This window comes from Haemaphysalis longicornis, unplaced genomic scaffold (genome assembly GCF_048455015.1).
Source record: "Haemaphysalis longicornis isolate Haplotype H1 unplaced genomic scaffold, Haemaphysalis longicornis Haplotype H1 scaffold_1, whole genome shotgun sequence".
NCBI lineage: Eukaryota > Metazoa > Arthropoda > Arachnida > Ixodida > Ixodidae > Haemaphysalis > Haemaphysalis longicornis.
This window is the reverse complement of record NW_027526203.1, coordinates 298,698,068-298,723,293: the sequence shown is the minus strand read 5'-3', so window position 1 is coordinate 298,723,293 and position 25,226 is coordinate 298,698,068. Positions and strand designations below refer to the sequence as shown.

The following is a 25,226-nucleotide window of genomic DNA, read 5'->3' as shown; positions in this document are numbered from 1 at the left end:
GTCAGAGCTAAGGAGTTAATGAAACCAGGAGAAATCACATAACAGCAACCAAAAGTGAAACCAAAACAACTTTATTGAAAGATAATGCAATTTGCAAACGCTCCCTGCCCTTATGTATAGGACGAACACCACGTCACGTGGCCCATGTTTCTCCTGGGCCTTTCGTTTTGAGGCTACTCCAGAACACTAGATGTAGAAATGAATGCCATGGCATGCGGCCCATGCTTCTCCTGGGCCTTGGCTACCCCAGAACACTAAATGAAGCCTCAAGTCCTTCAAACTTTGTCAGAAGTGAATGCAGTGAACGACTTCTGCATGGCAGAGATGACAAACACCAGGTCACACGGCTTGTGTTTCTTACTAGCCTTGTGTCTTGAGGCTACTCTTGGAACAGTAAACAAAGCCTCGCATTTTAAAACTCAACTGGAAGAGGATGCAATGATAAACGCCTCCTGAGTAGGTGAGGAAAATCATGGAGCCCATGTCCTCCCCCAGGCCGTGTCTTGAGGCTGCCCCAAAGGGCCAAATAAAGTGCCACTTTTATAAAACTGTTAGAAGAGAATGCAATGATGAAAGCCGCCTGCAAGCGGTAGATGACATCTAGTCATGAACTCGTGTTTTTACAGGCCACCAGCATCGAGGCTGCTCCAGATGGGCTAATGAAGCTCGCCAAATCCGCATCACAAGACCATGCAATGACGAACGACTCCTGCTTAGGAGAGATGACACCCAGCTGGCCGAGGCCTACAGGCCGTAAATCTTGAGGGTGCGGTCCATCGAGACCGAGGCCACATTGCGAGCATGGCGAGTGAAGCGCACCCCCGTCGCCAGCGCTGTGTGGTCTGTGAACACCTTGAGTGTGTCCCACTGCTTGCAGAGGTAGAGACGCACGTCTGTGCCCGCCACCGCCAGGTAGGTGCCGCTCTGGTCAAAGAACAGATCCTGCACCTCGTAGCCATCGTCCAAGTTGATGGTGCGGAAGTTCTTCAGCTTGCGCAAATCCCACAGCTTGACTGCAGCGTCTGAAGCTGCTGTGGCCAGGTAGTAACCATTCTCGGAGAAAGCCAGAGCAGTGATGGCACCATTGTGACCGGGGAAGTTGGCCACATTGGTGCGCTCCTTCAGGTCCCAAATCTTGACCAGGGCATCGGACGTGCCCGTACCCAGAATGAGGCCGTCGGGGTGAAACTCGGCAGCTGTCAGGGCACAGCTGTCAGGCACCCGAGCCAGCACTCGGCCGGTGTGCAGGTCAGAGAAGGCCCAGTGCTGGTCGGTGGACGTGGACAGCAAGTAGTCGCCAGTAGCGTGCAGGCTCAGGCCAGTCACGGGCCCCTCGTGGGCACGAATAACCTGCGTTGTCTGTGAAGACGGTATGTGCCAGACGCGCACCGTGGCGTCGGGGGAAGCTGTCACGGCTGTGTCTTCATCCGGGTGGAACACCACCGATGTCACCTAGAAATAAAATAAAACTAACTCAGTCCAAAGAAACAGAGAAAGCTAGGCTTCACTAAATATTCATTTGGTGGCACCAATTCATTTTTGTTATATACCTTTTTGTTTTCTCTTGATTATTACCGTGATATTGGTTCTCTTTCGAATTTCTTTCGCGTTATTCCTGTGTTAGTGCCATGTACAAATATGCCAGAATATATTCCAGCACAATTCTGTCCAGACGCCTCGGTCGTAAACGACCGCACCTGGTAAAAAACGTATTGCATAATTATCTGTAGTGATTAATTACATAATTTGCACTTAGAGGGACTCGATCTCTGGTTCGTATGAGAAATGAGATGCCACAAATCTGTAATTTCAGTTTACCCGATCGATTGATTGCAGCCTTCTCTGGCGCCTATTCCCAGAATTACAAGCCTACGTTTTCCACTCGGTTCGCACATGAACCTGGCCGCAAGTGCAGTTTAGTGTATCCAGCTGCGAAGTCGGGGAGGCAGAAATTTTTCACGTAGCCGTACGTGCACACACGCACAACAGCATGTGTCTATTTTTTAAAAATCTATTCGCAGCAGCCTATAACGACATGAAGGTGAAAGAAACATTTCTACAAAAACGGCAAAGCACTCTAAACTGCGCGAAATTAACGTAGGATGTATGTCGGTAGTAAAACCGGGCGCAGACTGAACGCCGCTAATGATTCACAACCATCGTAAGGCGAATGCAAGGACGCCAGTGCACCGCTCGAACGACGGCACTGGCGAATGAAGCGCTCTGTATACTGCCGCGAATCGTGCGCAAGCCCTCGTGTGCAGTGATTGCACAACCACAGTCACATGAATGCAAGAAAGGAATTACCGTAACAGGGCAGTTCGAAATGTTCACGTTCCATCCTTTCGTGTTCACAAACCATCTTGAGATGTTACAAGCATGCCGCCGACGTAAGCAAACCCCGCGCTGTGCGTTAGCGTGAGCGGCATCCACCCCGCACAAATATCCCCTTGTAGACAAAAATATTAAACAAAACCACCTCACTTAGTGCATGTTGGTAAAATAAGAATTTAGAAAACCTATAAATGCCACCAAACAGCAATTTGGTGCAAAAACCAGAGCCAACTGCAAGAAAAACTCCAGCCAGCGGCCCGTAGCGTTGCAAGGGCGTCTGCTCTGAAGCAGCCAACAAAAATGGCGGCACCGCTAGCCGAGTTCAAGGGCGTGCGGCGCCGCGGGTGAGGGCAAAGAAAAAGAGGAGAGCGGCAGAGGAGGAGGGAGCGGTTAGCGCTACCTTAGTAATTTCAGGGTCCTTAGTACAGACAACTTAACTGCACACACCCCAACCGAAGAGAGAGAGAGAGAGAGAGAGAGAGAGAGATAGAGAGAGAGAGAGAGAGCGGGGCCACATCACAGTAGACTTAGCGGCCTTGCAGAATTACAACCTAATTTCTTTGTTTAGCCTCCCCGATCTCCAGCAAAAACATCCCAAACACTTCAAAGCACCTCTGGTGTTCTTAACATAACCACTAATTATGTCCACCAGCCCCTACAAAGTCTAACTCGGTGCCACATACAGTTCTTCCATGACACTCATCAAACAACTGATGTGTGCTTCATAAAATATGAATTGTAACACCTTAAAGCCCGTGCATTAGTATTTTTTCCAAAAGCTATAACTAAGCAACATATTTCAAACTTTGTGCACATACCAGTGATAATATGCCCCAAATCCCTTACAAATATTAAACTGTGTGCCACCATCTCATTCTTTCAGGACTTTCTTCTTTCTTTCATGCTATAAATAAATAATAAAAAAGGCTTGACCAATCCACCCATCAACCCCGACAAACTGCCTGTTGCCTCAAAATTTGAACTTGGTGGCATTTATTCCTTCCAGGACAACAGAAGTATTGCCTACAACACTTTGAAGTGCGTAAAGTTGTATCTTATCCAATCTGACACTTTTCACTGCATATCACTCTGGACATACCCACTTCAAATTTGAACTCAGTGCATTTTTCTTTCTCGAAGGATGCCAAAAAACATGCCTATGATGCTTTCGAGTGGTCCTAGTCACACTAACAGCTTCACTTGCCTATTTGAGCAACAGCAGCCAACTTTTAGCTGGCTTATCACATTGGTCACGTTGGTCACATAGGCAAATTCAGTTATGGGCCTGGGAACACAGCTTTGCCCCTACTGCCCAGCAGAGCCATGATTTGTGCCCAAAGCAGGCATCATGTCCAGAAGTGACGCTGTGTCATGCAGTTACATCTGTGCAGCTGCAGCATTTATTGAATACTCTGGAAGACTGTTACTGAGTACCATTATTCTTTTCCCCCTTTTTAGCACATAAGACTACACTTGAAGCCTGCGCTCCTAAGAAACTACTACAAAGGCATTCATTTCTCATACGTTTAATTTTCATTTTAAACTTCATTTTCACCGAGTGAAGAAAAAAAAAAAAAAAAAAAGAAAAAAAAAAAAAAAAAGGAATTGTGCCAATCTTTTCTAAGGATTTCCCATCACCCTTCTGTTTGGAACACTGCTAAAGCTGAGGCCTGCCTTGGAAGCATCTCAAATAGAATAAAGCAACATTTGCTCACTCTTTCTCCACTGAGGGCTTCTGTCTTAGCTTTATGCACCCAAAAATATTCCCAAATTTACAACACATTTGATTTTGGCACTGGTGTAACGTTGCCTTATACATTATTATGCACTGGCTACTGCTACAAGTGATCACTCTAAAGGGACATCAAAAGTTGAATAAATTTTGGTTGTAACTGAAAGATATGTTTCATAGCTCCCTCAGTTTTTGTTTGATGATCAACAAGCTTTGTTTAAAGGGGCCATGCAGACAAAACACAAGTTTGGTTAATTCGAAAGATTGCCACTTGAGAATCATACTGACACCACTTTTAACGCACACTTCACTCAAGTAAGCTATATGATTAGGAAAAAAGGGAACGGCCATGTGACCCACTATCTCATTTTCCGCAACAGAACCTATGATGTCATATGCCCAGCTGTGCGATTGGCTGACGCCGGCAAAAGCAAACACAAATTAGGCAGGGCTTATAAGCTTGTGCCGAACGAGCTATTTGCGCTTAAATGTAATGCATATTCATCTTACAGCAGTAAGAATGGTGGGGTAAACAATGAAAGTTATGAAAATACAAGTAAACATAGAAGTACCGACGCTCACTGCTGTTGGTACTAGGCACAGTATACTTTTTTTAGCTAGCTGCACAGCAGGCCGCCCCTTTGGAGTTGTCTTTCATGACACCGGGTGATTGGTGTAAGCGACGTTGTCTTACGTGAGCCTGTTTGTCGAGCAAACCCCACGTTTCACGAAACGATTACTTTCTACCATAACAAAAACAAGCCAGGAGCAAGTACGGTCTAAAACAAAGCAACGGCAGACAACAGCCCGTAAGCAAGGCTGCACAGCTGTGACGCAGTGGAATTTCGTTTGAAAACACGCACTTATGATTTCATTGCTGACGCCCCAAAAACACAAAATTTTAACATTAATTAATTTGCCAGTGAATACACCATCGTTTGCGGCCGAACAAGTGCTGCAGACAAGAAATCTTTTGAATAAAACAAACTTGTATTTTGTCTGCATGGCCCCCCTTAAGCAAACGCTGCTGCGAGTGGTATATCTTGCGCAAATCATGACACTCTAATCTACCGATGTAGGGTGACTGGCTTGCTTTTACCCTTTGCAGTCTTTTTAAACCAGGCACATCTGGCTTAAAGAAACACTAAAGGCAAGAAACAGGTCAGCCTATAGTGATAGGCTGACCTAGGCTTCAACGATATCTTGCTTTAATTCAAATAGCCCTTTCATAATCCAATGCAAAAACAGGTGACACCAGGGCCCGTTTTCCCGAACGCGATAAGTGTGGGAATAAGTTCTCAACTATGACTTTGGCGCTATCTAGGTAATAAGTCGTTTGCCCGAAACTGATACAAGCGCTGGGGTAAGATGGCGTTTCCGTTGGGTTTTCTGGCAAGCGGCTTATTTGCCGTGACCGACTTCGGCTTATTGGCGTCTTATTCGTAAGCGGGAACTTAACCGGAAACTTGTACGTACGGGCAAACGAGCCCAGTTCTGCACCCTTTCCAGACTAATTTGTATACCCTAAACGAAGAATGGTAGAGCCTTTAAAAAAGCCAACGACAAAGAGCGCTGACATAACATGCGAGCTTGCTAACTGTGGAAAATGTGTTCTCATAACTTTTACTTTTTCTAGTTGAATGCACAGATGCTTATTCTCTGAATTGGTGACATCTTATTCTATGGCACAAAAATGATTCATTAAAGCACATACAGTGAAATTGTGAGAATTCGAAATCGCTTAATTGGAATTTTCAAAAAATTGGAAGCGATGAGCCGGTCTCGGCAATTTCACATGCAATCCGATAAAAAAGATTGCTCAATAATTTGACCTTAAAACTCATTAAATTAGTCAAGTGGAATTTATTTCACCACAAAGTATTGAGGTGATTGCCATTTCTCGATAAAATTCAAAATTTCACACTCAAAAGCACTGTGATGTACTCTACAGACGTCGGCGTTATCGCAACTGAGGCAGCGCCTCAGCTGATAAAGCGGCAGGCCAGTTGAGACTCACGCCAGCGTAGGCATCTCTGTTTTGGGCTCCTCAGCCTCTCTGCCGCGCGCAGCACCGTGTGAGCAGTTTGTGTGGTGGACAGCTCAAGCTCAGGCTTAGATTTTGGCAATGTCTCAACTATCACGGCAACCGTGACATACGCTAGACTTGGTGACAAAAGTCAATATTCGGAACAATGTAAAGGGAGACTTGTGGGCTCGTAGCAATGCTGTTTTCGTGCGTGTTAATTGGAATTTCAGTTAATACGAAGTGTTTTGTGTTCCCCGTGACTTCGTATTAATGGGAGCCCACTGTACTGCATTTGCCTTTGCTGTTCCTTTGAAGGTGCCCCGAAGGTAACATACAAATTTGCTTTACAATATAGTTGCGGCCACTGACCAAATCAAGTGCACAATTTTGACTTTTTGGATCCAAAACATCAAAACTGTGCATTTGACTTGGTCAGTGACCGCAACTTTGTTATAAATAACAACCTGACCAGATGAACTTCCGTCAAACCCAGGCCAACTTAGCTTTTATTGAAAAGATTGAGCATCTTATACCTATCACAATTTCTCATGGTGGAAAACATTACTGCCACCACTGAGGAATTAGTTATAGAGGAAGATTTCATGTTGCCCACTTACTGCACAATGTGATGGTGCAAGGGCTCCGCAAAGAGCTGGCATTCAACACCGACCCCACACTGTCACGAGGAAGTCAAAAGTTGGGGACCACTGACCCAGCCTAGCAGGGTGTTGGATAACCTCAAAGCCCCATAACCGTGAAGCCATGGGCTCACATGTGCTTCAGGCAATGAAACTAATTAGAATCCGACCACCTGAGCCCAGCTGAACCCTCAGGACCCTTCTGGCAAAACAGCGGGCACAAATTGCTCCCAAGTCTTTCAATTTCCGAAGATCTTGCTGGTAGTGTTGTCCACCAATTCGTGTCACTTTCCCCTAGGTTTCTACACTCCAGCCTCATTAATCGTCTTATTACCTCAAAATATTTCAATGTTTAATTTGAAGTACCACGAGTTCTGGTTGCAAGCCAACAAATCAATTTTCAGCTGCTTTTGTAAGCACCAGCCAACCATGCTAATTAGATCTGTGGCATGACAAGTTGAATGCAGGGAAGTAGGTGGTGAGTCCATCTCCCCCTTGTTTCACCCATTATTTAGCATACTTGTTTGAAGTCCACATTAGGATACCAGCATGGGTATTATTCCTACAAGGCAATCTTTCAACTGGAGCAATGTTGTGTGTTGTCTTCCCCCTCTGAAAAAATTCTGGCACCAAAAACACTACTGCACATGACAAGCTTCAGAAGTGCTGAAAAGACAGACTATTTGCGAAAGAAAAATAGCTGAGTTCCATTTGTGATGTAGTGATAAGAGTCTTGCCCAACCACGTGCCAGAAGTGCCTTTTAACAAAGCAGGTTGCACCAATGACGACGGGCTTCCCACCAGACAGGTACTTTGGTCAGCAGGCTTCCACCGTTGTTATTAAAGGGGCCCTACACAGGGTTTCTAAGGTTGCGATTTTATGTGCGAAATCGCTGTAGTACTATCCAAGGAATGTCCTGCCTCAAAAATGGTTTAAAAGCGTTAAGTATTAGCCGAGTTATCGTTCATTAGAAAGGGCCAGCAATAAGGCCTGGAGCTACTATTACCCTCTCATCGCACCTCCAAAGCACTGTGGAAGCTGTGACAATACCGACCAGCTGCACGAACACCTACAGAAACAGGGCAAGGCCCTTGGTGATTCTAGATGCGCGCAGCCATTAGCTCCGCTCGGCAGTACGTCGCAATCTTTCCCTGCACCATCACCCCCTTTCACGAATTTATCAACTGATTTTCAGCAAGTCGCGCTTTACCGGGCAGTGACATGTTTTAGCTGCTGCTGTGTATGCCGTATTATGCATACACTGCACAGTGGGCTCCTTGTCGACTGCGCAGGCAGATGCTTGCTGCAGTCGCACGTGTAACGGCATTTATGCCTGCAGAAATGCCAAGTGTTTTTCAGCGTTAATCATACCTTGCAAACGACGTGCTATATCCACAAACTCAGCTAGGCTTGTGTGACGGCTGGTGATGATCAACATTTGCCCCTACTCAGATACGCCTGCCGCCGGTGCCGGAGTGTCAAATGCGGAGTCAAATGCATTCTCATAGATTATGAAGCCTATATATAGAGGTTGTGTATACTCCACACATTTCTCTATCACCTGATTGATCATGTGAATATGGTTCATCGTTGAATATCCTTTACGAAACCCCAGAAGTTCTGTCAGCGATTACCTTGGTAACTACCTTGTAGACAAGTGACAGTAAACTGATCGGCCTGTAATTTTTCAAGTCCTTCATGTCACCTTTCTTATGGATTAGGATGATGATTGCTTTCTTTCAAGATTCCTGGTACCTCACGGTCATTAAGCATTGGGCATACATGTTTGCCAGTTTTTCTAGCACAATCTGCCCGCCATCCTTCAAGAGATCTGCTGTTATCTAATCCTCACCAGGCACTTTGCCCCCTTGCATTTCTTTCAAAGCCTTCTTTACTTCTTCTGTCATTACTGGTGGGATGTCTATCTCCTCTAAACTACATTCTCGTTCGGTATTATCCTGGATGTCGCGGTTACCGAACAGATCTCTGCAGAACTCCTCGGCTACTAAAACTATTTTATCCCTATTTGTGACGACACATAGCACGGTACAAGACCAGGTAAAGCGACCCTGCCAGCCTCACCTTTTTGGTGTGTCCCTTGAGCACGGCCACCACCTGCTCAGTGTCCTTGTTGAAGACAGCTGCATTGCGGTCATTGCCGCCCGTGAGGATGCGGTCGCTGGGGCTCACGTCCAGGGCCAGGATGCCTGGCAGTCCAGCGCTGTGCAGGCCTGGGTGCGAGGCCAGTGTCTGGTAGGAACGCAGCTCCTCAGGTTTGGCCAGGTCCTCGGGGATGGCCTTGCCCCGCTTCTTGCGCTGTGCTGTGAGCAGGGCTGCCTTCTCCTGCAGCCGGCGCACCACCTCGGCCGTCATGCCGCCTGCGTCCTCCGTCGTCTCCATGGGCACGACCTCGCCGCCCGCAGTGGGTGCCTGGGGCTTGAGCGTGGCCAGGGCCTCTCGGGCGGCCGTCACCTCCTTGGTGAGGCGGGCGATCACACGGCACGCGGCGTCGTGCTGGTACAAGGTGTGAGAGAGCTCCTGGCGCGCCGTCTGCAGCTGCTGGCGCAGCGAGAAGCTGTGCAACATCACGGCGTCCCACTCGTCCTGCAGGGCCTTGAGCAGGGCGGGCACACTGGTGGCCGAGGGCGGCCGCGGCTTGGCGATGGGGGCCACCTTGAGCTCGATCAGCATCTCCTCCGTCAGGGGCTGCCCGTTGATGGGGTCTGTGCCATTTTCACGGATGTACTTGGTGATCAGCCGGTGCTCAAATACGTTGCCGGACACCGGTGACACCACCGGCTGCTCCGGCGTCTCGTTGCTCAAAGCGCAGCAGAACGACATGGCCGCTGGCCGCTCCGGTCAAGCCTGCAACCACCAGCCACAAGCACAACCATGATGCCCTGGCAAACATTGGGCAACAAAAAAACTCCCCCAAGTTGCAACATTATCGCCTTCACAACACTTCCCAAAAAGATACAAAGGAGGCGCGACAGTCCTACAAGAAATGTTCGCAAATACTTGTGTGGCCGAAACCTAACCCACTCTGGGTAAGCATGATTAGCACATCAGTTTTTCTCATCAATGAAAAAAAGAAAGTAATGCTACTGTTGACTAAATTGATCCCTGAAGTCTTTTTGGCAGCACTTCCATGTTTGGGGATGCCAAAAATGTGCACTGCCACTGCCAAGTGGAAGTACTAAAGCAGTAACCACACGCACGCGCCTGCATGCTCGGTTCCACGCGCGCTCTCGTGTCTACGCGCCCAAGCGTGTCACGAGGGTGTGGGCAAGCACCCACACGGAGGCGACGGAGGCATGCGAGCGTGCGCTGCCCTGCGCTTGACGGGACTGCCTTGTCGACACGGCCCAACCATACAGCGCCCAACACTGTTAAACTGTCATCGCAACAGACAAACATCAGCTTTTCATCTTACAGCAGGGCAACACTAGCTTTAATGCCTGCTTCAAACTAAAACACAGCTGCATGGCCGCTTCGCTAGGCACACACGACAGCGGACAGCCGTGTTTGACTCCGGCTGACGAAGTTTGATCGCGTGCGTTGTTATTCGCCGATAGCGTATTTTGCTTGTGTGACACAGAGGAAGCACATGCATCCAAAAAACTTTTGCACCCTCGGGAAACTTTCGCGGCTAACGAAGCAACTACACCGATTTACCACAACGAGGAGATGAGCAGCAGCAGCGACGTTGTTAGGTGCGGCCACCGGCGGATTCACCCGCCGCCGCCGCCATCTGCCCGGCCCGGGAAATGGAAGCGCGTCGAGCGGCCGCTGATTGATCCCGGCCGGTACGCGCTTCGCCTCGCATGCCAAATATCTGGCCATGCCAGACCTTTGAGAACACGACGCACTTCGCCTCGCGCCAGGTCTCCGGTCGTTGCGAGATGGCGCATGGGCGCCTGAGCGCGTGGAATCGAGCGCGCAAGCGCGTGCGTGGTTACCGCTTAAAACATCATTGCGACTGAATTGAATTCAGCAACTATTTCAACATCACCTTAGTTAAATAAACGAATCTTCTCTTCTGAGCCACCTCAGTATTAAAGGGACACTAAAGGGTAAAAAAACAAGTTGGCCTGTATCAGGGGTGGGACAGCTAGAACAGCTTTTGTAGCAATTTTTGGAGCACAAAAGAACTGCACTTTGGGGCATAAAAGCCCACTTTTGGAGCAGCTCGCATGGGTAAGAAATATAATTTTGGAGCAGTGCAGGAGCAAAGTACCATAAACAAAACTTGTTTTAGAGGGCGAGATATGTCTTGGGTGAAGGCACAAGTTGACGCTTTCAGTTCAAACTGACAGCATGACACAACACCTGCACCTCAACCTTCCAGTCGTTTTCGGGCAAAACAGGCCACTCCAGAGAAAGTGTGTCACCACTTTTCAACAGCCTAATATCTCACAATTGGATTAGCTGACCCAGCACAGGCGGGGAAAGCGATGCGTCCAGCTGCACCTGCAGATAGCCTGCTCCAGCCCGCTTTGGCCCCCCAAGGCACCTGACCAACGCAGGGCCACACGACAGCAACCACCTCCTGACCACCACAAGGCGATCTTACAAGAGGGGGGATATGTTGTGTATGCTGTGCAGGAATGCAACTTGCGAGTGAAAGTTTGGGCTCCCGTAACCCGTGCCAATTATTGCTCCCTACGAGGGCATACATACACTTTCCCTCGCCAACGCCACCCCCCCAAAAGCGGCGCTTGTTTCTCTTTCCGGAATAAACAACCTTTTTGAGTGTTCCCCCGCATCAGCTCATCATTGACTGCGAGGACACAACAGACCCTTTGCCCTTGGGCACGAAGTTTTCAGCTGTGTGCCTTCTGCCCTCCCTCTAAACGCCGTGGTAATTGAGGCGCCCGCTAGGCTGCAAACCAGCAAAGCTGTTCTCGCTACCAGCGACACACAGCATGTCTGTTCGTTATTTTGCAAACATGCCGCCACGGCGGACGACTTCATGTGAACCGTGCCAGTTGCGTCCCGCTTTCCGAAGCCTACACCCAAAGCCCCGCCTAGACATGCGCGTGCCTCGGGTGAAACAAGGCAAGCAACCCCTCAACGCCGCATCACGCAAACAGCTTTGCACTGCCTAAGAGACGGACACAGAAAGAGAAGCCAGTGACGGAAGCGAACAAAGATAACAGCGACTGAAACCCACAACTTGACCGAGAGAGTTCTTAGCCGGAAATCGCAAGAAATTCGCCATGTCCCCATTCATGATTTCAGGCCTCCACAAGCCTCTCAAATTTGACAATTTGGCGAAACGTAGACACCAGTGGCAACCCTGGCCGGTACTTCTGCCGGGAAAGTGTGGACCTGCCCTTATTTTGTGCTTTGGCGCAGCGCGGGTGCAAGAATGCAACTTTTACTTGGCTTACTATTATTTGGACACCCTTAGGCCTTGCAAGTATACTCAGCGCATCAAAAGCCAAATCTGAAAGCGCCAGCAGCAACAGAATTTTTTAAGCATGCACTACATGTAGCAAAGTGATATAACAACCTGCTCAGACCTTAAAGGGACACTGAAGTGATATGTAAACATTGCGGGATTACTTGAGCAAATTGTAGTCCGGAGTCCCCAGGCCATGTTTCGACCACCCTGGGCGCGTTTACGCGATTTTATTTAGTAGAAAACTTAATTCGAAAATGCTGTCCTCCTCTCTTTACGCTCGCCCATTTTCTGCGGCGTTTTCATGTGACGTCGCGAGGAGCCGAGCTCGCAATTGGCTACGCTACTGCACGGCTCCCCGGCCTTCAGACAGAGTCAGTCGGCCCAGTGTTTCGTCCGCCGGCTGCCGACGGGTCGTCGCAATTCGTTCGCTCAGTTGAAACGAAGCCAGGACACGTTTGTGAATGGAAGAATCTGCCTTTCTTTACTTGGTTAGTTTGTACACTGTATCTAGCAGGTCGCTTCACACAAGCGCTGCACAAGAGCACATGCGACGCTTCGCTGACTGGTACGCCAGTAGGAAAATATAAGGCCTCTTGAAGGCGGGAGAAGAGTCAGCGAAGTCAATATAGGTACTAAGGAAATAAAATCAACTGATATTTTTACCGTACAGCGTAAAACTAGGGTGCGGGAAGCACTTTTTTGCGCTGGGCGAACAAGCACAGCGGTCAACAGCACGACTACGCATCTGCGAACGCTTTTCCGTCTACGAAATGCAATTGCTAGACGTGAGCTATTGTGGAAACTCGGACGACGCTTACTGCACGAGCGCAATACAACAAATAGTCACGTAAGCTGCTTGAAATGCCATAACTAAATAAAAGTGTAAACTGGTTGTACAATATATACCCTATATTAGCACGGTTAGCGGAGCCCGCCCCGTGGCCGAGTAGTCTGGGGCGCTAGGTATGTCACTGCAAGTATTTTGCAAGTCACGAGTTCGAATCCCCGCGGGTACGTGCTTTTTTTTTTTTTTGTAAGTTAACTTTTTGGTTTTCCGCCGATGTTTTCTATATTGAGTTCACCTTTTTTTGGGGCCGCAACGTTCATGGCTTCACGAACTAGTTCACAAAACGCGCGCAAGCTGGCACTGGCTGCTTGCAGGCAGTGGGCACAGGCCAGAATGAACAGACCCTTGGCCTGGTGCGAACACGCTTTAAACGATACAGGCATGAGGGAGGCAAGCTCCAAATATGGGGGAAAAGCGCATGACATTTGGGCGTCTGCGGGTACGCGGAGGGCGTTCATGCACTGCGTAGGTCTTGGCTAGTGAATGCTACGATTCCAAGCCGTCCTGGGAGGCTTATCTTTATGCATTTTTACAGCTGACAACATGGCAGAAGCGCGGTACGATGATTACTGAGTTATTGAGAATGCCCATCCAACAACGCCACCGGTTGTGTTTTACAGAACCGAAACCGAAACCGAAACTTGTTTGGTTGCTCACCTGGGGCATCGTCCAATCACGGTGCCCGCTCCTCCCAACGTCACAGCTTTAGTTGGTGCGGCCGCCACAAACCGTGCATGGTAGTTTTTCTTCTTTCGCGCTTTGTAAAATAATTACCGATTTGTCAACCGGATAAACGATGAAAAGTGTGCTAATTTGAGCCAATCTACGCAGTGCAAGCAAAAACGGGAGCTTGACAAATTCACTTCAGTGTCTCTTTAAGCACATCTGTTTGATTGCTGGCAGCAAGGGGAGACAAGCTTAAAACTAAACTGTTATCTTGATTAGACTTGTGCATTGCATTGTTCACTATTAGTTAACAAGGAATGAAGCACATGAATATTTAGATACAAAATAAAGAGGTTTCAAAAACAAGCTTGAATTATCTTTTATAGGTGCATCTGTATAACAGTGGTTGCAAACTTCCCTATCAAACTTTTTCATATTGCCAGCACTGATTTGAAATGCACATTTTCTAGTTCCTCACACAAGCTCAATTAAAAGCAAAAGATTAGGGCACATTGTAGCGAAAGGCTCAGCTCTTGCTGAATTCAATCTTAGGCGGAAAAGGAAAATTTGATTGATTTAAATAATGTAATCAAAGTACTCAAATCAACCTGGGCAAAAAAAAAAAAAAAAAAAAAAAAAAAAAAAAAAAAAAAATAAAAAAGAGCAGTGCCGACCAAGTAAAGGACAAAGGAATTGGGGCCCTTCAGCAAGCTATGACTAGAAAAATTGCCACAGCAAGTGCAGACCAGATTTACAAACCAGAACGTTTGCAGTGACAGCTGTAATGAAAAAAATTCAGGCGCACACTTCAGGACTCCTTACGTAATAGGCAACAGCCTTATTGACCAATCCCCTTCAGTGGGCATGCGAGTAGGTATAATGCTGCAGTGGACGGAAATTGGTGAATCGGTCATGAGCTTCGCAGCTGCTATCACACTACAAATTGGCTTGAGTTAATACGAGACCTAGGGGTGGGTATGCTGTCAACACCAAATGGGAATCAGTGAATCAACTGCGAGATTCTGACCACAGCTGTCCTCGCCTTTGTCCAATCCCCTAATTAAGTGGACACGCGAGAGTCTTGGGTGGGTATGCTAACGTCACAGCCAAATGGGGGAATCATTTGTGAGCTTGTGACTGCAGCTCATTGCTGCTGGCCAATCCACCTTACTGGGTATGTTCAGCCTACATTCAGCCTTTATGTTTGATTGAAGCAGACATTAGGACTAATGTTGGGCTGTCTCATTCCTGCATTTTCAGTCCGTGATCCCATGACACATCACAGCCAATGTGGATGTTAGGCTGGCATATACTGGCAATCGCAGTCAAAGGGATGAGAATTTGTGGGAGGGTATGTTTACATCTCAGCTAATGAAATATTTGGTACATCTTTGTGATGCCAACAATGCACATGCTGTATTTTTGTAGAATGGGTAGTGTAAATTTTTTTCTCGCGAAATATATAGTATAAGCTAGAGGAAAACAGATTGTAGTTTTAAGCTATTCTCTGTTTTGCGCATAACTTACAAAAACATGAGAAAAAAAAAAAAGATGCGCGTGTACACGCATGCTCGTCCTCTCATGGAATCAGCAGGAGTACTAACACGAAATCTTCATGTTACGTGTTTTTAAAATGCTATGGGTGCGTGCCTACAAGCCCGGTATTCAGAGAATGGCTCATTAGACAGTCGATCGCAGCACAAATAATTATGTAAAGCCTCATTTATAAATTTCTGTTTCCACGAGACGAACACCGAGGCGGCCACCATGACAGGACCACGCTCTTGACATCACTGTTTTCGTTGCACCAGAGCCGGTCGGATGCGCGCGCTACAGCGAGTGAGCACATCCGGACCGGCCGTGGTCACATGCACCACCCAGGCAGCATGACATCAGTCCTAAAACTGTGACGTGATACACATGTGGAGCAACATGCACCAACAGCAGCCAGTGCCTTAGCTATGTCACAGGAGCCCCGACGTCGGCAATTCGGGGCGAGGCGCTCAACGCGTCATGCTGATTTCAAAAGAGTATCCGTTCTGAGCTATCTCATGCATGCAAAGATCAAAAATTATTTAAAAGATGTTATACAGAACGGTATGTCAGCTGACATACGGAAGTCAGCTGACATACGGAAGTATAATATGGAGAGGATCGAATACGCTGTAAAGAACGGAGGTAGCCTGAAAGCAGTGAAGAGACGTCTGGGCGTGGGGAAAAATCGGATGTATGCACTTAAGGATAAGCAAGGCAATGTCATCACAAATAGGGATAAAATAGTCACAGTGGCCGAGGAGTTCTATAGGGATCTGTACAGTAGCCGGGACATACAGGATAATGCCGAACGAGACAGTAGTTCAGAGGAGATTGACATCCCACCAGTAACGACCGAAGAAGTAAGGAAGGCTTTGAAAGAAATGAAAGGGGGCAAAGCACCTGGTGAGGATCAGATAACAGCAGACCTCTTGAAGGATGGCGGAGAAATTGTACTTGAAAAACTGGCAAACCTGTATACGCAATGCCTAATGACCGCAATGGTACCGGAATCTTGGAAGAACGCGAACATCATCCTAATCCATAAGAAAGGCGACATGAAGGACTTGAAAAATTACAGGCCGATCAGCTTACTGTCAGTCGTCTACAAGGTATTTACCAAGGTAATCGCTAACCGAATCTCTGCAACCTTAGATATCAGTCAACCTAAAGAACAAGCAGGGTTCCGTAAAGGTTATTCAACAATGGACCATATTCACACGATCAATCAGGTGATAGAGAAGTGCGCTGAGTATACTGAACCCCTATATATAGCCTTCATAGATTATGAGAAAGCATTTGACTCGGTCGAAACCCTAGCAGTCATTCAGGCATTACGGAACCAGGGGGTAGATGAGCATTATGTAAGAATACTAGAGGATATCTACAGTGGGTCTACAGCTACCATCATCCTCCATAGGGAGAGCAGTAAAATACCTATAAGGAAGGGTGTCAGACAAGGAGACACAATCTCTCCAATGTTATTCACAGCATGCTTACAAGAAGTATTCAGAACGTTGGATTGGGAACAGGTGTAAGTAAGGGTTAATGGAGAATACCTCAGTAACCTCAGATTTGCTGATGACGTTGCCTTGCTAAGTAACTCGGGGGACGAATTGCAAAGCATGCTTTCCGCACTGGGCGAACAGAGTAGAACCGTGGGCCTGAAAATTAATATGCAGAAAACTAAAGTAATGATCAATAACCTCGGGACAGCACAGCAGTTTGAGATAGGTGGCGAGGCAGTGGAAGTGGTAAGCGAATATATCTACTTAGGCCAAGTTGTGACCCCAGATCCCAACCACGAGGCAGAGATAATTAGAAGGATCAGAATGGGGTGGGGTGCATATGGCAGACATTCTCAGATAATGAATAGCAGCCTACCATTGTCGCTGAAGAAGAAAGTGTATGACAGCTGCATCTTACCGGTACTCACCTACGGGGCAGAAACTTGGAGGCTCACTAAGAGGGTGCAACTTAAATTGAGAACGACTCAGCGGGCAATGGAGCGGAAAATGATAGGTGTAACATTAAGGGACAAGAAGAGAGCGGAGTGGGTCAGAGAGCAAACTGGTGTTAATGACATATTAGTAGAAATTAAGAAGAAGAAATGGACGTGGGCAGGGCATGTAATGCGAAGGCAAGATAACCGCTGGTCATTAAGGGTAACAGAGTGGATCCCTAGAGAAGGCAAGCGTTGCAGGGGGCGGCAGAAAGTTAGATGGGCAGATGAGATCAAGAAGTTTGCGGGGATAAATTGGTCACAGTTGGCACAGGACCGAGGTAATTGGAGAATAATGGGAGAGGCCTTTGCCCTGCAGTGGGCGTAGATAGGCTGGTGATAATGATGATGATGATACAGAACGGTTACAGCTAAAACTTCCTGGGAAGTTACCTCGATTTACAAAGGAAGATGTTTACATAGTTATCTCAGCTTTGAAATTTCCTGCCAGTACTCTTCTAAGCCCAAAGAAACACTAAAGGCTGAATAACTTTTTGCTTCAAATGAAAGATCATGAGTTTCGTAGCTCTCTTGGTTATTGATGGCCAATGATGCCTTGTTTGCTCAAAAATAAACAATTATAGCATGCATTTCTCTCTGCTCTCTCTCCTTTCTATTTTTTGTGACACTTCAGAGTGCATTGCACAGTGCCCACAGCAATCCAAGTCAAACTTTGCTCGATTGCTGCCATTTTTCAAAAGCTTCTCCTCATTGGCTTTCACTTTCATCACAGCCAATCAAAAATGGTCTTTTTAGCACTGTCCAGGTGTGGTGACGTATAGCAAAATCAGCTACCAAGCCCCTGCTCTTAATTGGCGGTCATAACCCCGCCAAAGCTTTCCCAGGACTGTCCAGGAGGTGGTACCACCTAGGAGCAGGTACTGAAAATACACGCACCATTCATCAAAGGAGTTCATAGCCGGCTCATTCCAAGTCCACTAGGCTAATACGCTTCTACCAATGGCAGTTCTATGTATATGTGCTAGTGGTCAGTAGGTGTAGTAAGCTCATGCACTCAGCTGCATGCATGCACCTTTTTTAAAAATGTTTCAACGAAATCGAAAACAAACAAAGCCTACCTCCTTGGCTGAGGAATGCGTGAAGCAGAGGTTTCTGCCGCATGACTAGTGAAATACCCAATGTACATTTATTTTAGACTTACATGTCCCTGCATTATGTTTCAGAAGAACGCTTCGACAAGTTCCAGCAACCTGTTTTACAACTTGCAATTTGTGATGTCACAAATTGTAGCGCAGAAAAATGTATGGGGCAGTGATACCTGTTCTCACACTTCTGCATTTTCTGGGTTAGCTGCTGCCTGAGTGCTACATTTGTATTAAAACACACTAATCTATCAATATAGGCACACTTGCTTTTAAACTTTGGTGTCCCTTCGATTCACCTGTCCCACCCAGACTAACACTACTTCCACATGCGTTGCGATGCTGAGCACGAAGTCGCGGGTTCGATTCCCGGCCGCGGCGGCCGCTTTTCTGATGGAGGCGAAAAGCAAAAACGCCCGTGTGTGCAAGATTTCGGCGCACGTTAAAGATCCCCAGGTGGTCAAAATTAATCCGGAGCCCTCCACTACGGCGCGCCTCATCGCCTGCGTTGCGTCGGCGCGTTAAACCCCCACAATCAATCAACTTCCACATGGCTCCATGCAAAACGCAAACAAAAAGGGCTGGCATACGCTAGTCATGACTGACAGCTCTGGGAAAACAAGTTGCCCAGCATGTTGACTATAGATCACTATCTGGCTACCATTGCAATTTTCTGATGCCCTATGCAGACACACTGGGAAGCAGTAGATGGAGAAACATCTGGGTGGAAGTGGAGGTTATCTTGCTATCAATCCTGTGGCCTTGCTACGGCTCACTCAGCAGCACCACCACATTTTCAGTAAAATCATGTTCACAGAATAGTGACACAAAATTTCAAGTGCTATCCAAGGATTTGAAGGCAACACCAAGGAACACAGAAATTCGAACTACACAAGGGCATGAGACAGAAAGAGGCAGAGCAATGCTACAGACCAGTTTAAACCACCTGGGCTCACGTTTAACATACACTGAAGTCCTGTGCACACATGCATTTGTTTTTTAATCTCAGAAAAACAGCCGCTGCAGCTAGGAATTTAATCTCTGACCTAGCGGCACGGCTGTTATACCATGGCCATAATTTTAGCCCTCAGTTCAAATGCTTCAGAACACCTCACTTTTTAAGAGCAAGGTGACTGGTTTTAAAAAAAACTGCAGCGACTCACGCATGAGAACTGGTTAGCAGAACCCAAATCATTGTGTGGAAAACATAAGGGTGAAAACAAACAAAATGGCTGGGGATTCTGACTGAAATGCACACATGCTATTGCAAGCAACTACGCTAGTAGTGCAAGTACCACTTTGTGCTATAGTTACTTTGAAACCAGTGTTAAGGTGCCAGAAACAACGTAATACACCAAGAAGGAATCGTCAATTTGTACACTATATGGGTCTTAAACTTAACTTGATGCCCTTAGATGGCCTAGCATCAATTAAACCTTTCAGTGGTGGTTTGCCACTCAAACTGCAGTGACTGAATTCGTCCTGTGACAGGGACACAAACATGTGCCATTCTAGTTTTCGTTGAAATGAATGCTGTTTGCATTGAGAGTTTGTTCAAGTGAAACTTTTGATTGATCAAGTGACGCCTTGCTACACTAGCACGCCATGCAGAAGGTTTAACAGAATGTTGAAACATGTAACGTACTTGGATTGTTTGCTCATGCATTCAATCCAAGTGCTTTCCACGTTTTTCAAATAGCATTATTAGCCTTCAAGCTAAAAGCAGACAGAAAAAACGGGCAGCAAGAAAATCTCACACGAAGATGTGCAGTGGTCTCCGTGAGTTTGTAGACGAGCGAACCCGCATCCTCGTGCTCGGCAGCACGACGAAGCCACCGTTAAAACTTTGTTGAGGTGACCGACATAGCACTTCATAGTGGTTCAACCTCGAGAAGTTCGGCAACGATAAACTCAATGGCCATTGAGTTCAGGGATGTGCTATTCAGGAATTCGTTAAGCTGAAACGCGTCGCACGGGGTTTATTTGTGTCGGAAGAGTTCGAGCAACCGAAGCTTCAACAACGTGCGTAGGATTATGAGAAAACAATGGGAGAAGGGGGCACCATCACTAAACTGTCCCCCCAACACATTCAAATTCATTTACAAGTATTTCTGTGAGTATAAATTACTAGCATTTAGGTCCAGGGCAGACAGATAAAATAAAGCAATTTGTAACAGCAAATAACAACTTTTCATTAGTAAGAAAATCTATTTTCAAAAGTAGCAGTGATCTACGTGAACTTGTACACGCGCGCATTACCATTGTTAGGCTTAGCGTTGCTGACGCCGGTATTGCCGGTTTACTGCTTTGAATAGATTAGCAAACAAGCTTAATAGTTGATTATATAACTTATGCGTTGTTGATGGGTCTTACCTCTTGCTACCTAAACGACAATGCTTGCTTCTTCAAACTTGGGCAACTTTCCCACGATGACCACAAGGTGATAGCCGCCAGCCGCCTACTTCGTGCTTACATACGCCGCTCACCGCTCGCAACCACGCTGACCGCTTTTTTTTTTTTTTTACTTTCGCACAAAGTTGCCATCAGACTTACCGTCCACTTACGGAGGCCACCACAGAACAGGGAGAACGGGGAGGAGGGAGGATTGAGGCCACCAATATGTCGTGTCCAATTTCACAAATTAAGTTGTGTCTCATAAAAATAATTGATTATAAAATATTGTGCATTGCAACTTTAACAAAAATAAAAACTAACACTAAGAAGGCTGTAACCACTGTAACCATGGCTGTAACTGAAGGCCTGCCAGTGCCAAGCCTGCCAACGCTCGCCAGCGCTCACTACCCATCTGCTCGGCCTTGCATATGTTTTTTTTTTCACATGCTCGTAACACACGCATTAAAATTTTCAGAAATGCTACGAAATGTCTGTGCTGAGGCTCCCGAGGCCAAAAACGTCCTTTCGGCTCGACATTTTGGCGACTTCTGACCGTTTTTGATTACAGTGCTGGTCTGACCGCCGCCATTCAGACGCTTGCGAGACAAAGTGAACCATACACCCTCCATGCATACACCTGCATTACGAGATCAGGGTGAAACTCTCTTCCTTTCATTATCGAATGGAAGCACTCTGCGATGTACGGGCATACGGGTGATATATTAATCGTGTTCGCCCCCAGTAGTTTAAACCCTGAAATTACTTTGTAGACCTTGCTAACCGTTACATAATTGAGTAGAACCAGTTTGATACCTGAACAGGCCTGTGAGATCATCGAAAATTTTAAATATATATATTTTAGCCCTTTCCACTCGCTTCGGGGAGCCTCTAGCGCCTCTAGGGCCCAGGAGTACTCACACCAATTTTCGGCGTTAATATTATTGCACAGCTCGCTTCCTTTGCTCAACAGAATGCCCTGGCTGAAATATGAGCAGCCTGCGAAGCGAAGAACATACTTTAATTGGATCTCATTTATCGCGCTGACGAAACAGCACGCAGAGCGGCACTCAGCAAATGGACATCAGCGTGACATCCCATGGTAGTCAAAAGAAGTGACGCAGATACGGCTCGTCAAAAACTTGTGACGTCACTTCACACGCGCGGCCCCGCGAGTGGCGACTGCGCGCCGGCGCATTCACAGACGGGGGCACGTAGCCAGAGCTACAGGCATAACCACTGCCCAGAAAGGCGCTGTTGGCAAAAATAAAGTTCCACACACGGGAAAGCAAGCGATAATATAGCTTGGAATTGCAATATTAGTCGCCATCAGGACTTTTATTGAAAGCGATCGAATTTCCGCTAGCACCTACAGGCAGCTCAGCCGTTCAGCTTCGGCGGCGGCACGGTCGAAATAACGCCCTCCGCACAAAGCGGTGAGGTCATGCCGGGATTCTGTCACATGCGTCTTTCGGGCTGAAAGCGCCAGAAATTGAAACAAACAATTTCCAGGCCGTTCAATGTAATTCATTATTGCGCGCTTAAGTATTTAAAGTGCTGTGTAGGGTTCGCCAGACCATTAAGCATTGATAAAAGCAATAAAAATGGATCATAAAATTTTCGTGTCAGTACTTCTTTAGGGCTGTACCTTATTTCTTCCTCTTGCTTCGTCAAGGGCCATGCACTTTTGCAACAGATTGAAGGTTCTAGAATAAAAGAGTTCCTGTAAGTCTCAGTGGTCCGTCCACCTTGCCACATGCGTATACACTCGACTCTCGAAGCACGCCAAAAACCCAGCGCCTGTCTTCTAAACAAGGCTCTGTTCTAAACATGTAAAGACCGCTGCCCTGCTGCAATTTGCATCTTGGTAGACCCTCATATCACGAAATCAGGCTGCCCCTGCCTGCCTCTTATGTCGTCTCCTTGGTCCCGGCCCTCTGTTCCCGGCCACCAGACAGTAGGCACCACGCCTACCACCGCACCGAGCGCCTCTCGCCTGAAGTGACCAGACGTCCAGATTTAGGAGGGATACGGCCTGGTTTTGCGGCTGTGGTCCCACTGTCCCGGCAGCCTGCTTGTGGGACGGTCTTTTGTCCCGCCTTCGGCCGAAAGTATGAAGACGGGTATCACGAATGAAAAGCTGGAGGAATGGAAAAACCAAAGGAAACCACTTGAGAGAATTCAAGAAAACAGCGCATACAACGGGACTAAGCAAGAAACACACAACATGGTGCCTGTGTTGTGTGTTTCTTATTTAGTCCCAATGTCGGAGCTGTTTTCTTGAAGTTAGTGTACCAACAAGCCATTCAGCCCACCCTTTTGCATTTGAGGAACTATGGGTGGACGTGCTTCACTACTTCGACCCTTGACAATCGTCTAGTATGCCATGTGCTTTCAAAGCACAAACGCACCAGTGGAAAGGGTGTTTTTCTTGATGAGTAATATGTGGACCGCAGAGAAGACGCATGTTTATTTGACTAGGCTCAAAAATGAAGGTGAATCTGCACATGACATGCGAGGGGTACTACAGACACGGCAAAAATTAACGTTTAAGGCAATTCATTCAAGAAGTATCAGTTACTGGCCAGAAAAAAAACCTGGAGGACCAGGAGGGCTGCATGGCACAGGTGTAGTAATACAAAGTGCAATTTGTAATTTAAGCTATCCCCCCCCCATGTCCCGCTTCTGAGGAATATGGTCACTTTACTTTAGCCCCTTCTGACCTGAACGGAGAGACACGGTTCCTCATGGCTCCCCCGTGCTGTTGTGTTGTGGCCACAGCTTCTAGCAGGCCTCACCAGAACATTATCCCCTCCCCCCCTCCCCCCCATGAAAATCACATCGGACTAATCTCAAAGGCTAACCCTTATTCGCGATCATAAACCTGCCCCCCGCACCCTCCACTACCTGGTCTTCATTCTCCTTGCCCAGCGCTACGTCCTTCCGCCCCTTTTCCTCCTCCTCCCCCTCCCCCACCACCTTTTTTCCTCCCCACTTTCTTCCCCTACCCACTCTCCTTTCTCTTTTGCGCACTGTAACTGGGTCCATGGTTGGGTACGCAAGCCTCATTGGTATGGGCAGTTCTGCCTATTGCGGCCCTGTATGCCTGGCTGTGCCCGCCCCGAGTACGAATCAAAGTACAGTCGTGCCGTGCTTCATTCTAACAGTATACTCTTTCCGTTCTAGCATCTCAGCATTGAAACGTCAGCTCCACCTGCCATCATTGGAATGCCGCCACCAAATATTTCGTCTCTGCCTTTATCACCGGTTTTTTTACTCGCTCCCCCGCAATAACCACATCATAGTTCCAGCGCATCGTATCTCTCGCCATTCTCACCCAACGCTGTGTATGTCCCACGCACCCGGACCACAACTTTTCAACGTTCATTTATCTTCACTGCGCACGAATGAACAACCTTTCCGCCAACATTGCCGCTATTACCAGTAACGCCAAATTCAAGAGTGCCATTGAAAATGCTTATCTTGACTAATCGTCTTCTTTGTATTTGTTGCCATGCTGCTGATGTGTTTGCCCACCCCTCATGTAATACCCCCCCCGGAGGCCTGTGAGGTACTAATAAATAAAATAAATAAATAAATAAATACAGTAATCCCTCGTTAACTCGAAGTCGTAAAATCCACAGAGAATTTCGAGATAAGCGGAGTTTCGAGTTAAACGAAATGCGGAAAATTTGTGGCCAGGTCCCTGATATAAGGGCTAGCGCTGGTAACAAAAGCTCCACTGCGCTGGGGGACTTTCGTAATAAAGCCGAATTAATTCGCAGGAATGAATGAATGAAATGTCTTTACTTATTGTGGAATGGCTCTTTGGCCTAATAGGGGGGAAGAGGGGTGTTGGAGAGAAGTAGTAGTAGTTTCCATATTCTCTGGGTACCATTGCACGAAACGGCATAAGGAGTGATGTCTCCACACAGGACATGAATGGAGAAGAGGTCATGTTTTGCGCACTCCGCCAGGCAGCCTTTGTGCTGCATCTGTTTTAGGGCACAGGCAACTCCCGCAATGAAGCATGAAGCACAGACTATATTACCCAGGCTCTAAAAAGCACCCACTACATTACATCATCGAACCAGGAGATATGGGTATAGCCAACATTAGACCCCAACCAGAGCAGTGTGACAAGTTGATGAAATGAGACAATCTGATTACACTAAGCAATTACTGTGGATGGGTTTCGCATTACGAGACTTGGGTGTGCAAGTTGAGCCAACCAAGCTGTTTAGGTCACAGAATTTCTAAAGTTTTTACGGCAGCAGCAAAGAGTTCATACTTTTTGCGCCTATCGCGCCGAAGCATGTAGAGATGAAAAGCTAGAGGGAAGCCATGACTGCCCGTTTTGTGAAGCACCACGAGGGCCACCTCCCACTTCCCTCGACAGCTGTGCCACTACTCTCTGCTCTTGTTGTCTTTCCTTATCAACCATCGGATACCAGCCGCGTAGTGGGCCTCGCACTTGCCTATACAACGCGTGAACGTGTGAGCACTTTCATAGACCTACCTCCATTAGAAATAATTAGTCAAAAAA

At 47.1% G+C, this 25,226-nt stretch overlaps 1 protein-coding gene across 1 annotated transcript; it reads right to left on the bottom strand.

Moving 5' to 3' along the window:
* Positions 1 to 55: 55 nt before the first annotated feature.
* Positions 56 to 20,867, bottom strand: Prp19 (pre-mRNA processing factor 19). The gene is made up of 3 exons (XM_077680472.1): positions 20,663 to 20,867; positions 8,814 to 9,596; positions 56 to 1,452 (listed from the first exon to the last, which is right to left on the bottom strand). Exons 2-3 carry the CDS (start codon positions 9,570 to 9,572, stop codon positions 745 to 747), a joined length of 1,467 nt encoding a protein of 488 aa, XP_077536598.1. The 5' UTR covers positions 9,573 to 9,596; positions 20,663 to 20,867; the 3' UTR covers positions 56 to 744.
* Positions 20,868 to 25,226: the final 4,359 nt, after the last annotated feature.

Coding starts and splice junctions, on each gene's coding strand:
- Prp19 (XM_077680472.1), bottom strand. CDS start 9,572: ATGTCGTTCTGCTGCGCTTTGAGCAACGAGACGCCGGAGCAGCCGGTG. Junction 1,453..8,813: donor TCAAGGGACACACCAAAAAG/GTGAGGCTGGCA, acceptor TTTTATTTCTAG/GTGACATCGGTGGTGTTCCA.